The sequence below is a fragment of the Chrysemys picta genome, chromosome 5 (genome assembly GCF_011386835.1).
Source record: "Chrysemys picta bellii isolate R12L10 chromosome 5, ASM1138683v2, whole genome shotgun sequence".
Lineage (NCBI taxonomy): Eukaryota > Metazoa > Chordata > Testudines > Emydidae > Chrysemys > Chrysemys picta.
Window position 1 is genome coordinate 6,654,039 of NC_088795.1, and position 17,940 is coordinate 6,671,978.

At 42.6% G+C, this 17,940-nt stretch overlaps 1 protein-coding gene across 50 annotated transcripts in view; it reads left to right on the forward strand.

Annotated features, from left to right (window-relative positions):
- The window catches only part of ADGRL3 (adhesion G protein-coupled receptor L3), an 820,109-nt gene that overhangs the window by 696,363 nt on the left and 105,806 nt on the right, over window positions 1-17,940 (forward strand). For all 50 annotated transcript variants that reach the window (XM_042860378.2, XM_065595838.1, XM_024100865.3 and 47 more), the window contains 2 exons: window positions 9,734-9,800; window positions 11,295-11,386. In XM_042860378.2, coding sequence (XP_042716312.1) covers window positions 9,734-9,800; window positions 11,295-11,386 — 159 coding nt within the window. The remainder of the gene's footprint in view (window positions 1-9,733; window positions 9,801-11,294; window positions 11,387-17,940) is intronic.

Here is a 17,940-nt window from a genome sequence, read left to right on the forward strand (position 1 = left end):
TGTAAAATCCAGTCAAACTGTCACTCCAAACCAGATTACAGAGTAGCAGCCGTGTTAGTCTGTATCCGCAAAAAGAAGAACAGGAGGACTTGTGGCACCTTAGAGACTAACAAATTTATTAGAGCATAAGCTTTCGTGGACTACAGCCCACTTCTTATGCATCCGAAGAAGTGGGCTGTAGTCCACGAAAGCTTATGCTCTAATAAATTTGTTAGTCTCTAAGGTGCCACAAGTACTCCTGTTCTTCTTTTTCCAAACCAGAGCCGGCTCCAGGCACCAGCAAATAAAGCAGGTGCTTGGGGCGGCTAATGGAAAGGGGCGGCACGTCCAGGTCTTCAGCGGCAATTCGGCTGCGGGTTCCTCACTCCCTCTCGGAGGGAAGGACCTGCCGCCAAAGAATGAAGCGGCATGGTAGAGCTGCCGCCGATCGCGGCTTTATCTTTTTATTTTTTTTGGCTTCACCGCTTGGGGCGGCAAAAAAGCTGGAGCCGTCTCTGCTCCAAACTCATGTCACCCATCCAAGGTCACAACAACATTGTCTTCTATCTCTGCTTGAATCCTTAAAGGTGTAAAAATTGGCTGTTGATTTCCACCTTGCTTATTACCTTGATGGTTCTTGAAATATCAGACCTTAAAAAGGTAACATTTTAGTACTGTATATGGAAAATTTTAGAGATTTCTCAAGTGCATTAGTTATTATTTTGATTTCTCCTCCACACATGCACTAATAGTGTCTGGCTTTACAGCTGAGATGATATGAAAATAGCAACAGTTACACTAATGAAAACACCCTTTTATGAGGACTGGTTGAAAATTTCTGTCCAAATTGCTTTTCATTAGAAAATTGGGGGTTTGATAAAATGAATGTTTTCACAAAAACAGTCTGCTCAGAGTTTTTCATGAACAAACTGAATGCCCCAAACCTGAAATATTTTGATTTGGATCTGCTGCTGCAGTGTCTCATGGGAGTTGTAGATCAGTTGACTCCTTTCCCCTCACCCCATTTTCCTTTATGGACTAGGTTCATCATCCTGACTACATCTCCCCCTCGTCGACATGATATCACAGTGCATTGTGGGAAATATAGTCTGACCAAAGAGTTTGGACTATAGTGGAGAATGGGAGCATGAATCACGCAAACTACAACTCCCATAATACACCATGGTGGCATTTCAAAATTGAAATATTTCAGTTTGGGACAAAAATATTTTGATATTCAAATTTTCACTGAAAAATAGAAATTTGGCCACAGGAAAAACTTTTTCCAATCACCTCTACTTTCAGGAATTTCTCTGTATCAGGTGAGGCACATACAGAAAGTTTTATTGACCCTCAGCTGGGATGAACTACATAAATTTTCCACCTGTGAGTAATACAGCCATTGTATATTCAAGCCAGAAAAACCTCCTTTCCGTGCTATACCATAATTTTGTCTTGCTATTTAATATACACACACATAAAATATTATGCAAACACTTATAAAGCATAAAGTATTTGTTTATAATCTGTAATTTCAGAGTGGGCAATTTTATCACATTCTAGCAGAGGAAAATAAAAACATACTAGATGTTTTGTATAACTAACATGCTCCATCTGGTTGATGGATGATGATGTATTTTACTGTATAATGTTATTAGAAGGGTAGAACTGATTAGAATTTGTGGTGAACTATATGCCAGGCATACATAATTTAATTGTGAGAAGTTGCTTGGTTATTTGTGAGACAATCTGCAGAATATATTTCTTGCCTCCCCCTATTTGGTATTTGTTTTAAACAGAGTTTATAGAGTTTCTAACATTATTTAGAAAATGTGTTTTTCTGTCTAGCATTTGGTCCCAGGAATCATATGTCTCTGAATGATCAGCTTAGATGCCTAATGTAGGATTTTGTGGTTTGTTTGTTTTTTAATCTGCTGCTAGTATAACACATGCCCAGATTATACTGTCAGAAATGGTCATCTGCTCCTGTTTTATTCCCTTCTTCATCATGTGTTGTTTATGGCTTTCCATAGCATCCCATGCTCTGGTATTCATATTGACATCCTGCAGTAGCTGTTCAATAGGGATACTATTTTAAGCTTAATTACATCAGGGCCTGGCATTGACTTTTTAGCAGTAGTTCACACCAGCCAGATTAGGAGACGTGGGGCTAATTACTTTGGTTTATGATCTGCAACGAGGCAGCTGCATGTTGATTACCTTAAAAGATTTCCCCATTTGGAGCCGAACGGGGCTATCCGTGACAGCCAGCTGAGCAGGATTTAGCCTTGTTTTATCTATCATCCCTAATACATGATATTTAACAGTGCACCTAGATTAACAAAAAAAGGTGTGCATCTCTCCCCTGGTTGTGTGTTGTCTCGTATGAAAAGGTGAAATGGATAGAATCCCATTGCAGACAGTGGGTGTGTCTACACTACAGTGGGAAGTGAGCTTCCCAGTGTGGGTAGCCAGAGTCACCCTAGCAGGATTTGAGCTAGTGTGCTAAAAAAAGAAAGTTGTGAGTCCGGTGGGGACCCAGGCTAGCCACCCAAGCTCAAGCTGATGGGGTTGCAACAGCTATATGGTTATTTTTAGTGCTCTAGCTAACAGGCATGTTAGGTCATGAACAGCTAGTGCAGTCTAGGTCTCCTTCTTAGCAGGGTGAGAGAATTGAAGCTCTTACGGATAATTGAAAGCAAACGTCATGAACAACAAACAAATCACCACCTGGGACTGGTCTCTAGTCTAGCTGTAAAATAAGGTTGAGTTTGATGATGCTGCATCATTTGTTTTGGCCTCTCTGATGGCCAAATCCTTCCTTCTAGTTCCCAGACCAAGTGTCAAGCTGTGTGCTGGGTGGATCTGCGAAAGGAAGGGGGAATGTTTAGACTGTTTTTTAAAAAAATGTTTGTAACGATGCTGTTCTGGCGGGACCCAACTGAGAGTGCCAGTTCAGGACCAATTGCTAAAATGGGGCAGTTACAGCCCAAAGCTGGGGGTTTTCCACCTCTAAGGCAAACCAAACCAGCCAGACTAAGAGGACTTTGGTCTCACCCCACTGGCTAACCACAAGTCACACAAGCAATTCCCTTAGACACTCCAGTTTCCCAGTATCACCACCAGTGCCACTCGTTATGAGGACAAATGGTTATGAAAACCAATGCCCCAGTAAAAGAAAAAAGGTTCTCCTGATCCCACAGGACCAAGCCCCAGACCCAGGTCAATATACAAATCAGATCTTACCCACAAATCATGCTGTCGCCAATCCTTAAGCATCTAAAATCTAAAGGTTTATTCGTAAAAGGAAAAAGATAGAGATGAGAGCTAGAATTGGTTAAATGGAATCAATTACCTACAGTAATGGCAAAGTTCTTGGTTCAGGCTTGTAGCAGTGATAGCATAAACTTCAGGTTTAACTCAAGTCTCTGGAATACATCCCCAGCTGGGATAGGTCATCAGTCCTTTGTTCAGAGCTTCAGTTTGTAGCGAAGTCCTTCAGAGCTATGAAGCAGGATTGAAGACAAGATGGAGGAGAGGCATCAGTCTTTTTATAGTCTTTTCCAGGTATAAGAATACCTCTTTGTCCTTACTATGGAAAATTACCGCAAAATGGAGTCTGGAGTTACATGGGCCAGTCCCTGCATACTTTGCTGAGTTGCAAGGCATATTTGCCTTTTCTCAATGGGTCAGTTTTATAGCTGATGGTCCTTAATGGGCCATCAAGCAGGCTAGGCAGAGCTAACACCAACTTGTCTGGGAAGTTTCCCAGAAGCAGAGCATAAGTTTGAAATACAGACAGTATAGAGCCAATATTCATAACTTCAACTACAAAAATGATACACACATATAGACAGCATAATTATAACCAGCAAACCATAACCTTGTCTTAGACACCTCATTTGACCCCCTTTATATAAGATTTGGTGCCACTACAGGACTTTGGTTGCAACCATGTTCTGTATGGTCCCAGATTATACCAATAATGTCACAACGTTGAAAATAACTTTTCCCTGTAATGTAGTGTGAGCAAAATACCTGAGGGTATGCAGGTGGCAGAAAGGTTTGATTGACTCCCATTTTAGATGGTGGCCCCCATCCAGCAAAATATTAATGCATGTGCTTAACTTTGAGCATGTGAATTGTCTTGCTGAATTCAATGGAATTACTTACATGCTTACATTTAGGGAGATACTTAAATGTTTTCCTGGATCAGGGCCTTAACTGGCTCTCTTTTGGGATGACCTGCATAACTCACTTAAGTAATGTGGCTAGCCAAACCCGATAACAACAAACTGTCCTATCACCATAACCCCTCATGTATTCTATACTGATGCCCATCACAGAGCTCACGGAAGAGGAATGAGGCATTGAAAATCTTAGTATTTTGTATTCAACCTACTTGTAGGTAAACTCATCCTGTGGTGAGCCAAGTCCTTTCTGCATCGTGCTAGGACTATATGTACCTTTTCTTTTGTTTTGTTTTTGGGATGCGATAAAGCTAGATATCAGGTGACAATGATAGATCTATCATAAAGTTACAGCCTCTAACTTCAGTCCTTTTCCGCTTCCAGCTACCTATATTTTATGCATCATCATATTGTTGCAAAATAACTGCGAACTACAGGGTATGCCTTTGATAGGGCAGTGTGCTTGTTTTATCTTCAGTTTTTACACTGCATGCTCCCTGCTTGCTCAGGCCCGTGGGAGCAATGTGGACACTGAAATGGAGTAAAAAGAGAATGCATATTCCACCCTTCAAAGGCATGTATTATACATACATATCCAATTACTGCTACCACACACCGTGATGGAGGCTCTATAGCGATATGAAGCAAACTCCCAAACTCCCATGAAGAGTATGATCACTTAGATCTCTTCAAATGTTATGGTCCAATGGCAGCTAATGATTGTTTATTGGTTCCATTTAATGCACACTAGGGATACTTTAGTGTTTGATTTCTCTTCATGCAGAAAACAGAGCAAACCCTTTGTAGCCTTTATTACTTGCAAAAAAGCCTTGGTTGAGTATAGCTAACTTGTCACTGTGCGAGGAAGGAAATTAAAAAGTGAAGAAAAGCAATGCCACACAGCACTTTAATAGCACAGCACTGAACGTGTCTGTTCATCTCTTTGGAGAAGAAGGGAATGGTTTTGTTGTTTGTAAAACGTATGGGGCATGCAGCATCCGTGGAATGTCAGATCATATGATATGCATTGTGCTAAAAGCAGAAGCATCTCATTTGTTTAATGGCTGTTGGAATATAAACTTGCAATATGACAAGTCCGTGTTCAGATGGCAGCTGGGTACCACGGTCAGAAGTAGTTCCGCAGCCTGAGATTAGCAACTTTTGGAGCTGAGTTGCCTGATTGCTTCCTTGTTTCAAGGAGTTCATTTATTCAGCTCATTGTGTTTGTGCTTTTGTTTGGAAGGAAAGAAAAGCTCAGTGTGGTACTTGTCTGATTAACGATTTACTTCTCTGGGAACGAATTGGCAGGATGCCCAAGTTTTGATGTTTTGTTCTTAATTTGCATTTTTAATGAGGTCTGACTAAATGGGTTCAAAGTTACATCACTATAAAATGACCACAGAAAGATTGACTTTTTTACCCCCTCATGGATTAGACATATTACTGCAGAGTTCCATCTGAGTCATTCAAGAGAGCGGTACTTGGTTTCTTAGAAAGAGACCTTTCCGTTAGAACAACTGCAAAATTGCAATGCAACCTTTAAGGGTTGCATGGCAAAAAGAACCTTTGCTAATCTTGACAGTCCGTGCTCCAGTCTTGTCTGTGTGGAGTGTAAGCGTCTCAGGGTGGGCGTTGTGTCCTGCTCTCTGTTTGTATATGTCTAGCACAATGGGACCATGGTTTGGCTAGGTGTTATCATAGTCCAAATAATAAAAAATAATACACTTGGACCTTGGCCATTCCACAGCCACAGAATTTGCCACAGAAGCCACCCCATGACCGAGATTTGTGCACTGGAATCTATGCACCAGATTTTCAAAAGAGCTCAACAGGGCACACTTCCCATTGAGCGTCTGAGCCACTAACGACTTGGCTGCTCACAAAAGAAGTCACTCACTTTGTTCTTCCGTTGAGCTCACAGTAACCCTTTTGCAGTGTTGTATTTTCCCCCTGTAATGTAAGACAGAGTGGGAAAGGTAAACAGGTGTAGCCTTCTAGCAGAGAAGGAGAAATGTGTGCATCAACATGCTTTTCTGGATTATGCAGAATTCAATTGAAAGCCCTGTTTTCATTGCCTGATGGTAGTGCTGACAACTAGAGCTGAGTAAATACAGCAAAACACCACTCTCAAACATTCCTTCAGGTTCTAAACAGCTGTGGGAATCAGCCATCTTCATGCCCCTCACTGTTCACCATCCATGATTAGTCACAGTCCATTGACGTCAATGGAGTTGTGCTAATTTACACCAGTGGAGAATCTGGCTCTGGGACTGTATCACAGTTTTGCAGGTGAGGCATATAAGCAGGCAGGATGCATGGTTTGCGGGGCTGCCAGTGGATAGGAAGGGCACAATGCTGGCCTTGAGGAACAGGGTATAGGTCTGAGACCTATGATGAGAGAGTCTGTGGCCAAAAACAGCACCAGCAGCTGTGGCCATATGGCCATCAAGCTAAAAACGGGAGTTCTGCCACCCTGCTCGCCAAGAGCTAGTAAAACTCTAAGTACTCAAGGAGGAACAATTTGCTTTGCCGTTGTAAATGTGCCATGCTCCCTCCACCTGCTTAGCAGGATTTGCAGAGGCAGTGAGATGTGGTTGTTTTGCCTGCTGACAGATGCTTTCCCTGTTAAATGTATGATACACTTTGAAATACTTGGAGAATTTTTATTTTAAAATCACAAAAAATACCCTATCCTTAACTGACAATATTGTTATAAGGTACAGCATCAGTGATGGGTTTGGCAGATCCCGTGTTCCTGAGTGAATTTAGAGTTGCAGTGTTATTCTACACTTCCCCAAATAATTACCTGTCAACCAAAAAATGTTCAAGTAAAATGAACAAAGGGCCAGATCCTTGGCTGGCATAACTCTTTCGACTTCAATGGGGCTATACGGTGTAGCCTGACCCAAAAGCTCCCCAAGGTCTTCATCAGCACCCAGTACTTTTTGGTATAGGTTTGCTGTTGCTCCCTCTCCCGGCGCCCCGCCCCGGTGAAACATGCTTTGAAAGGAAGGATGCTCTTGAGGTTAAGATATCAGACAAGGATTCATGAGTTCAGTTCCTGCCTCTGCCAACACACGTGCTCTGATACCTTGTGCAAATCATTTTGTGTCTCTTTGCCTCAGTTCCCCATCTGTAAAATATGGGTAATAATACTTCCTTTGTCTGTCTAGTCAGTTTCAACTGTAAGGTCTTCGGAACTGGGTCTGACTGTGTGTTTATACAGCACCTAGCACGGTGGGGCCTGATCTCCGCTAGAGCCTCTGGAAGCTACGGCAATACACGTAATAATACATTTTAAAACAAAAAGGGTTGAAAATCACTCATTGTGCTCAGCTACTGCCAGACACACCTAAATCAGTTTTAACGTCAACTAAGGCAGCAGAAACCCAGAACTCCCGTCTTGATATTAAGAAAGCCTTTTCAGTGTGTCTCTCACATTAAGATTTTGATGAATGACTTCAGTTCCAATTCAGGAGTTAGAGCCTAAGTAGCAACTATTTTTTAATCTCTCTGCACTCCAGTTTCTGTTTTGGCTCGGTGCAAATATCATTATGTTTGTGTAGTAGGTTTTATAATCATTTTAGATTTGTATAGCCATTCAGACCCTCAGGCTATGTCTGCACTACACACTGCTGGTGGCTGGTGGCAGTGTGTAGGGTATGTGTAGCTACACGCCGCAGTGACTAGCGGCCTGCGTCCATGTTGCGGTGTGTAGCTACACATGCCAATGAAAGGCTCCGGCAGGGGGGGAAGCAGTGGAAAAAGTCTTCAGCATCTGACTGCTGCCAGAGCCTTTTACTGATTCCAGAGTCTTTCCCGGCAGAGGGGAAAGGTTCCAGCAGCAGGGAGCTGGTGGAGTCTTTCCTCACTGTTGGACCCTTTCCCTGTGCCAGAGACTTTTCCAGCAGATGTGAAAGGCTCCACAGAGCAGAGGCAGCAGGACACTGCACTGCCAAAAATAGTCGTGTGGGAAGGGAGGCACTGCTTGGGTGAGTAGCGAGCCGTATAAAGTATGTACTCGGGGACATACCCTCCCTCTTCAGGCGTGCCTCACAGTCTGTGCTGCTGTTTATACCCATGCTACGGAGCTACTCCGTATGTACCACGCCCAAAGAAGCCAGCAGTGAAGAGGTGCCCTGGGTTGGTAAAGTTGGGAACACACCTGAATTTTCTACAATTTTGAAATTTGACGGTTTAATTTTTGATTTTGCGAATCCTAAAATTCTTCAGTGTAGAAAGAGACGGTTGTTTTCACCGTAGCATTTCAATTCTAGGCTTTGACCCCTTCTCTGGATCTGCTGGCACAGACCCCTGTGCTCATCGGCTTAATCCGCACAAGGGAGATTTAGGCTAGATACAAGAAAAAACTTTCTACCTGTAGAAACTAATGAAGTATTGGAAGAGGTTACCAAGCAAAGTTGCGGAACAGGTTTTTAAGAGCAGGTTAGACAAACACCTGTGAGATATGGTCCAGAGTTACTTGGCCCTTCCTCGGTGCAAGATGATAGGTAAAATGACGTCTTGAGGTTCCTTGCAGCCCTACGTTTCTCGGATTCCTTGTGGAGTTGAGTTGACTAGGACCCAACCCAGATCCAGGGATCAGAACTGCTGTCTTACACTACATACTCTCAGGATAAATTGATATGCATAATTGTAGTCACTTTATTTAATTAGGAAATCCACTTAATTTCAAGGATAAAAGGATTTTTTTTACAATTTAGTAGTTTTTCCCTTATAAACACGACTTTAATGAGTAACATGACAAACACGACAAGACATTATTATTTTAAACATCATATGTAGCTTCCTCAGAATTTATATTCATCCGTCTTGTAACGAGTCACTTCCATTTTATCTTCCTGTCATCTTGAATGAACTAGAAATGGAAATATAATTTCCCAGGGGCCTTAAAAATTGGGGAAGTATTAAGTGCAGCTGAAATTAAGTGATTAATAATTTAGTTTTAGGTCATGAATCAGCTTTATGTGATACTGAAGATCATTTGCAACCTTAGAAACACTAGTGGCAACAATGCACTCGGGAGGTTCAGGGCGGTAAAACCTCTAAGGTGAGGCTGCTGAATCTAATTAATCTAATCTTCAGTCCTCCGGTACCAAAATTTATTTCCTTTTTGCACCAAATTTCCTCAGATCTTCTTGACAGAAAAACGTCAGCTCGCTTGACAGTTGACTGGCAGGTTGTGTTGCATCATAATTGGGGAGAAGCTAAGAGATTTAATGGTTGCTCATAGTTCCTCCTCCCCCCCCCACATTTTTTTTTTAATATAAGGTTTTCTATGACAGATGCAAAAGGCCTTAGCAACTAGGCCCTGTGCCTTTCCCCCCCCCATGCTTCCTCCAGAGGTAATTATCTTCCTCCATCAATAGCACTGTCAGAAATTGGGCACATAATTCAGCATTTAAATGAACAAGCAATGTAATATTTCCTGTCTCCCAGTGGAATGTTTTGCAGCTCACATTCTTCTCTGTCACTCGCTCACTCTTGATGTATGTCCTGCGCTCAGTCCTTGAATGCCTTCTATCCCCTGTGTTTCATTACAGATGTTGGCTCAGACTTGACACCTACTTCATTTGGAGCTTTATAGGACCAGCGACCTTGATAATTATGGTAAGAACTCCTAATTAACTACTCCATCTCCCAGGTCAAGAAATAAAACTTTCACTCTATATCTTGAATTTACATAGATTAATTTGGGGAAAGCATGTTCTTATCTGACCCCACCTAACACAAGCAATTAGACACTCATTATAAGAGATTCCTTGCATTCTGAAATACTTGATCAAAACCTGCTGGAGAAAGGAAAGTATGTTTCAGTACGAGCTTGTGCTGTGGACACTTGCTCAGAATAGTCTCTTGCAAAGCTTGTTTGATGTTATCAGACGTTTAGAAGCGCTGGTCTCTATTTTGACATCACTGTATGCTCATCCCTTTGAATTCCAGAGTGAAGCAATACATCATTTATGCACAAAGGGAAATCTGAAATAGGAGTGAAGTCAAAATGGAAACGATTTTTTTCTCTCGCTTTAGAAGTTAAAACAAAATAAGTGTAACTTCACAGTTAACACACTTTGTCACCATATCAGATAACATAGCAACAAGGTAAAGAACCAAACTTTAGAGACAGCTGGAGTTTGCTCATACTGAAATCACTGCAATAAGGCTTACATAAATCATGCTTTGTTTTAAATATAAAGTAGTTCAGCCAACACAGCAAAGAATGAGCATACTCATTGCAATGCAGACGTTGTAGTTGGTTCTCATTTCAATCCAGAGTGTTTCATTAGCCATCCAGGTGGAGGCCTGTGCCACTTGCTAAATCTGTAGTGACTATCATATGTCACACACAAAAACAGCCCAATTGTGTGCAAATCAGGGGATCGTGCTGTTTGAAGGATGTAGTGGCTTGCGTATTTTATACGTTTCTCAACAGAACCATTAATCTATATTTTTATTAAATACATTTATAAAAGGCCTCTCCCTCTGTGATTGCCGCCTCTCGTCTGGGTCTTTGGTAACTCATTTCCAGTCACTGGGAGCCTCTCTAGCCTAGAGCTAGTGAATCACAATCTATCTTTTACAGCATAGACCAAGCTCCTTTTCCCAGTCATTACATTGTACTGTCTCTTTAACAATCACTTGCCCGCACATCTCCTACGTTACGCTGTATTTGAAAATGTATACTCACCCCTACCCCGGGTGAGGGCAGCCTTGTGTTCCTTTCCATGGGCGCAGGTGAACAACAAACCTGGAATGGTTTGTCATCAGTATGCACCACATAGCCACAGAAGAGCAGTTACAGCAAACATTTTTAATTTTCCATAACATCACTTGAAACACTGCTTTTGGTGTAAGGGCTGGCTTCATCCAGCACCACAGCTTTGTGGAACTCTATTCTATTGCTGTTCTCTCATTCGGGAAGCTGCCTTGCCTAGAATACTAGGCAATCATCTATGATTTAGTCTCTATAAAACTGTAGTGAGAACTAATTTCCCAGAGCAACTCATCTGTTACAAAGAAAAGACTCACTTCCCCCTCCTCCAGGTCTGCCGTGTAACACAACCTTTTTTTTTTCTTTCTTTCTTTCTTTTTTTTTCATTCCAGCTTAATGTAATCTTCCTGGGGATTGCTCTCTATAAAATGTTCCATCATACTGCCATCCTGAAACCTGAATCCGGCTGTCTCGACAATATCAAGTAAGTGGCCTTTTCCCCCCTTCTCTCTCTCTTTTGCTGTTTACAGCTCCCTGCCTCTTTGAACAGAGTATATTGTAACAAACCCTCCTGACAGAAATGACAAGAAGGGGTGATGCATTGTCTTTATCTCATGTGATCCCGTTTTTGACTGCAGAAGTGGTTTATTATGAGCAAGAACGGGTGGATGAGGATGAAGGCCTGTCTTTAAAGGGCCCTGGTATTAGAGTGTATTTAAGATGAGTGGTGGCAGTTTTCATTCAGTTTTGCATAGCACAGTTGTGCGTGCCCGTACTGAAAAAGACAATGGCCAGGTTCTTTAAAGTAAGATGGAACTGCAGCTAATGTAAGATGGAATTACAATTTGGTAATTATTATTTTAGTACTGTGCAGAAAAGGAGTGGAAGTGTGGATTGCTATTGCTTCTCTCGGCTTTGAGTGCCACAGCCTACTTCTGATTTGTTTCTCTCTGCAGTAGATTTATTGGCTCTTATTCTGTCCTCAGTCCAAACCTAAGGTAACCCATATGGCTTTAGTGGCGCTGCTCCAGATTTACACTGGAGTTCCTAAAATCAAATTTTTGTGCTCTCTGCACAGCACGTATATTGTTCTTTACTTTGGTGAGCATCCAAGGCACAGCATCATATTGTCTAGCTATTGATCGAATAGAATATTAATGCCCGGCAGTGCCTGCCTGTGACAATGCCTATGGCTTTAATTGCATGCTTTACAAATGCAAGTGAGATTTCAGGTGGCAGTGTGTGATAGGATGTAGAGTCAGCTAATTAATAAGACCATCTAATGAACTTTGTAGGGAGGAAATGGTCGGCATCAGCACTTTATTGTGTATAGAGCAAAGCAGAACAATATCTGACTCCGCTAAAGGGCTCTCTCATCCCCGCTTTGACAGGTGGGAGGAGGGAGAGGACAGGAAGGGAACTCATTATATAATGACTGAATAGCACGTTTCTCCAAGAGGTTATTGTTGCTGCGGCTGTATCTGCTCTCGCAGATGGTGCTTTCCTTTAAACTAGGTCAGGCCTCGCCGTAAAATTCTCAGGCTGGACAGGGGTTTGAAGTGCCCAGTAGTGCCCCCAGCACAGCTTTCTGGTTCCAAAGACTGGCTCTTTGTAGCAGGGGCGGGCGTGGCGCAGGGCAGCGCCGACAGCCGCTGGAAATTGCAGAAGGGGAGTGGAAGCCTTGCAGAGTGCCCCTCACCCTTCCCCACAAGCCGCCAGTGACCCCAGAGGGTAGCCCCTGAGATGTGGGGGTTCCCGGTAATTCTGCAGGGGTGGCGCAATAGAGCAGCGACACTCGGCATTAACATCCAATGCGCAGAGGAGTGGCGCTTCGCCATCCACCAAGCAGCATGGCCACAGAGGCATCTCTGCTGGGGAGTGAGGAGGGGGAGCCTAGGTTGACATGTGAAGAGGAGGGCATTCCGCAGGGTTGCTCTGAGCCCCATGGGGTTGAGTCCAAGGGCTTGTCTGAGCTACATATGCTTTGCCAGCATAACTATACTGGTGTAAGGAGATCAGCTGTACCGGGAGAAGGATTTTGTTTCTGGTGTCACTGTGCCTACACTAGGGCTTTTACTGGCATAGCTATGCATGCGATTTTTTTCACACTGCTAGCCGACAGCTATGTAGTGTAGACTAAGCCTAAGGTTCCCTGTGCTTTGTCTGGCTCTGTGCCGTTAATCCCCCAGTCCCTGCCCCTTTTTCCCCTCAACCAGCTCCCTTCCCCAGGGGGATAATAGGTTGGGTCTTGTATCCCTTCAACCTCACACTATATTTTTTCTTGTCGTTTTTTCCTTTCAGTTTTTTCCCATGATGCCCCATCTCTCTTGTACATCACCTACCCATGCTGAACTTTCATTTCAGGGTCAGCAGTACATGTCTCTCTGCTGGGTTTATTTCATTTACCTCTTAATACAGTTGGCGCTTCCTTAGATGTCCGGGGCAATTAGAATTATCTCTTTGAGCAAAGCCTATTTTTTTCCATATTCTCAGCCTCTGCATTCCAGCTCAGATGGAAAATCTCTGGAATAAGAGAAGAGTTTATTTGGAAACGGAGCTTCCTTTGACAAAGTGTGGCAGCCTAAACAATCGCTTGTCCATAGAAGAGGCTGTAGGTGCGGGGAAATGGCTTAGCTCTCTAAGATCCCCCTTTCAGCCCCTTTTATGAGCTCCTCAATGCAGGACATTTCCCAATGGCTGGGGGAAGGTGGGAGCAGACTGTGGAGCTACCAGATCCACCGGTTTTGTCTCCTCTTTGCTTGCGGAAGCAGGGGGGTACATGGCGCCCCGGCAAAGCGAGGTGTTCTGGCATGGGGAACTTGGATGTACAGGTGATAATACGACAAAGAAGCTTGCAAAGTTTAATTTTATGGGTGGTATCTTTTACATCCATTTCCAGTCCCTTACTGCTGTCCGTTCAGTTCAGTGACGCTTTATTGGCACGACAAGTGTTGCCAAAGCCGCTGTAAGAAAAAGCCACTCTGTTCAGATGTGTGACAAGTTACAACACCCCTTCCCCACCCCCACCTCCCCGGAACGTGGTTATGTCCTGTGTTTCAGCTGTGATCCCCTTTGGCCGTGTGTCATTACTGTCCATTCCTGATCTGGTGGCAGGCTGCTAGGTAGCACAATGCCCTCTCTTCTGTCAGCAGTATTTCAGACTCTTGGCTATATTAGGTACTAGGAACAATCAGTCCACTTTAAGAGCGTAGACGATCCAAAGTCCAAGTCAGTGGCAGTCTTCCCATTCATTTCAGTGAGCTAGGGATCAGATCTTAAATCAACAATAAATGTAATAACACTCGGGACTAGCAATTTTACTACTCATATTATATCAGCTGTGTAGACCTGCTGTCTGAGAAGAATCTTTTCAAGGTCACCTGGCCAGAAAGCTCAGAACTGTTCTAAATTAAAATAATAATAATAATAATAAATTAATATCATAATTAAGGCAAATATATCAGTAATCTACTGAGTTATCTTTGCTTGTGCTAATCTCTAATACCTTTGTTAAAATGCCAGGCATTTATATTACAGGTTATGTTAGTTACAGTGTCATTGTAAAATATGGTATAGGTTCTTTGGCAGACGAGTGTCTATTCCTGATTTGACTAAAATAAAATGCTTTGAAAACACAAGCAATAAAAATATTTTTAAACATCTTACTGATATCTTTCCAAACCTTCATTACCAGTAACATTCTTTATTTTAAAATATGTGAAAGACATAAATTCAGTCTATTTAATTTACCAGAGAAAAGGTTAAGAGGTTACTTGATCACGTTCTGTAAGTACCTACCTGGAATTAGAAATTAGATTCAGGCTAGAAATAGATGCAGATTTATAACACTGGAGGTAATTAACTATTGGAATATCTTCTCTAGAGAGGTGGTAGATTCTCCAACACTTGAAGTCTTTAAATCAAGTTTGGTTGTTTCTTTCTGAAAGATATGCTCTAGCTCGACTACAAGATATGTGCTTCATTCAGCAATCACTGAGTGAAATGCTATGGCCTAAATTATACTGGAGCTAATTAGAATGGTCCTTCTTTGTCTTAAATCTATGAAAACAAAATCTATGTGGTTCCAATAAATTCGGCTGACGGCTGTGAGCCCTTAGTGTGGTTCCAAAATGTTAGATCTCCGATGAGTATTATTTTTATTTTGTTTATTTTTTGTAAACAAATAAGGCCTTTTGTATGAAGAGCTTGACTGTGATACTTGTGTGACAGTTTTACAGCATTAGGGGAACTGAATGGAAGTTTGTTCTCCCACTTCATTTCCCGTTGCTGTTCTGCATTAAGCTATGGTGAAGTTCTCGCAACATAAATCCTCAGGCAACTCGACAACTACAAAATAGTCAAATCCCTGTGGCGATGTAAAAATAAAAGCTGTAAAATATTTGAATAGGCAATTAATAAGCACCTTGGCAATCTGGTGCTTGCTTATGTCGCTTTAAGCTTGGAAATACATTACGAAACGTAGAAAATGGATAGCCAAATAACTCCACTTAAACGAATCAACTTGATAAGCCCCATGGTGTCCCCTGGGGTACCGTGAATTACCGTGCCAACAGACGAGCCATTGAAAGGGCAGCGTCTGAGCCAGGTGCTGTATGGATGAAGGATTTCTGCAAAGTTGTAAAAATAAACATCCCGAGCCTTAGACCGTGAGGTACAGTCACTTTATTATTCGGCTAACATGGCAGAATCTGAATGTCCAGCAGTTTAACACTCAGCATCCATGAGTTATGCTCAAAGAGTCAAGGAAACACTTTGACATCTAGATGGTTCAGAAGCTGCCTCATTCTCACCCGTGTTCCCTTTTCCAGGTGGACAGGCAGTTTCCAGAAAGTTAAATCTATGCTCTGTTAGTTTGTAGCTTTACGTCTGTGTATGAAGCCTTCCCCTGATCTCTGTCCACTTGCTTGTCCTTCGACTGTGTTCTCATTGGAACGGGGAGCGTGCTCCTTAAGTGTTAGGAAAGAGTCCAGCACAGAGTGTGTGCTACCAGTAATAAATAAGTCCAGCACCCTATCTTGGCTCTTCGGGCATGTCGTTTAGTATGGAGAGGTAGCAGCCTTTCCATGGTCTAGGCCAGACTTGATCTGCCCTGTAATTCCAAATAAAAAGTTTTCATCTTGTATGGGAAAATGTATGATCTCATGGAGAACCCATAAGCACCGCAGGGCAGGGCCAGTGTCTACTTCTGTGGGTGAAATCCTGACTCTGCTGATGTCCATGGCAGAACTCCCATTGACTTCAATAGGGCCAGGGTTCGCCCTGTGTTTATACCATGCCTAGCACAACAGGACACTGTGCCTTAGCTGAGCATCTGGGCACCATCATGATGTACATATTAAATAATTATAACTAACAAGTTTGTAGCTGGGGTCTTTTGATAAAGCTGGTTTTAACTCCCTCTTCCCCTCCTCAGTAAGTTTAAAAAACAACAACCTTCTTTGTGTTTTCAAATATTAAGGGTTCAGACTCAGTGAAAACTACGATTGTTTCGGAAGGTTTTAAATGAATGGAATATTATGAAATGGAATAAAGAAATAAAATGGCTCCATCTTGGAATCTTCTCACATCTCTTTGTCCTTCATGAAATTCCAGCCAAGAATGGGTTTTGCTGACTAGCCCTCTTCACTGCAGCATTCTCACTCTTGAAGTTATTTAAGCCATATGCAGTGTTGCCAGTAAGAACTACCATAACAAGTGTTCTCTAGGTGCTGATCACTAAATTATTAGGTAGAGCGGTAGGTAGATTAGACAGTCGTGGCCATAAACTTGCGCCCACAAAATTGCTGCCATTGAAAAGTATGCAGGAGTCTCGACAGGCAGAGGAAAGAAAAAGTCAGCTGAGAATGTCTCGACTAGTTCTGTCAGGGCGAAATTCACCTCTGTGCAATGGGCCTGTTTTGGGGGTTTAAGTGGGCTGGAGTAGTGCATAGACCTTGTGAATGAGAATAAAATTAACTTTCAGGGACCAAAGCAAAGGCCCTAGCAATGGTGTATTGCTGGTATACACTGCTCTGTCATAAATAAGTGCTGTCCACCACCATTCCAAACTCACTGGGATAGTGTATTGCCTGTAGATGGATGAATCATCCAATCTGGGGATTGTGGCAACATGAGGAGTACCCAGCTGGTGAAAAGCCAATCTATCTGCCTCTTATGCCATGCCCATGCTCCCACAGCCTCTAGCACGGAGATGAGAGAGGATGGAATAGAACAACATTGCATTCCAGAGATCTCCAGCTGGGAGATGGTCCCTGGCAGGGAGACATTACTGAATGGAACACTTTAGAGCAGCTCTGACGCTGTTCTAATGTAGCTTGAACCAGGGAGCCGCAGTTAGCCCCTGAGCAGTTGTCCCATTGTGCCCACTGGATGCTGGGCACAAGAGAGAATGTGGCCCAGATTTTCAGGGGCCTGGTACACATGTGTATTTTTTAATACTCACATGAATCCAGAATGCCTTATAGACCGAAGGAATGCATATTGTTGTGCAGTTAGGCCCTGATCCAGCAAGGCACATGGGTAGTCTCACTGATTTCAACGGAACCACGTAGAGTTAGGCACATGCGTCGGTATTTTACTGGACTGGGGCCTTGATGCATTCTCTTCTCTGCTGGCCTTTGCAAACACTGTAAACTGCCAAGGCTTGTTCATGTTTTCAGACATTTTTCTATTTGTTTAATATCTGTTCTTTGTGAAAAAGTGTTACTGCAGAATGTTATTTCCTATGGTCCCGTCCCCCCCCAAAATGGCTGTATCACAATTACATTAGGTTGATAAGAGGCATGCTCCTTAACCAGAAACTATTTAAATAATGGTTATTCTGATCACAGAACTGTTAGAAATGGAGGGTGCTTATGTTCTTCCCCTGGGATTGCTTTCCTCATCCTACTGCCATTTGAATTACTTTCTTTGCAGTCTAGTGTCATTGGGAATTATGCATGACATCATTTTGGGGCCGTTACAGTAACCAAAACTGATCCTATTATGAAAGAATTGGCTGCAGGGATGGAATGATTA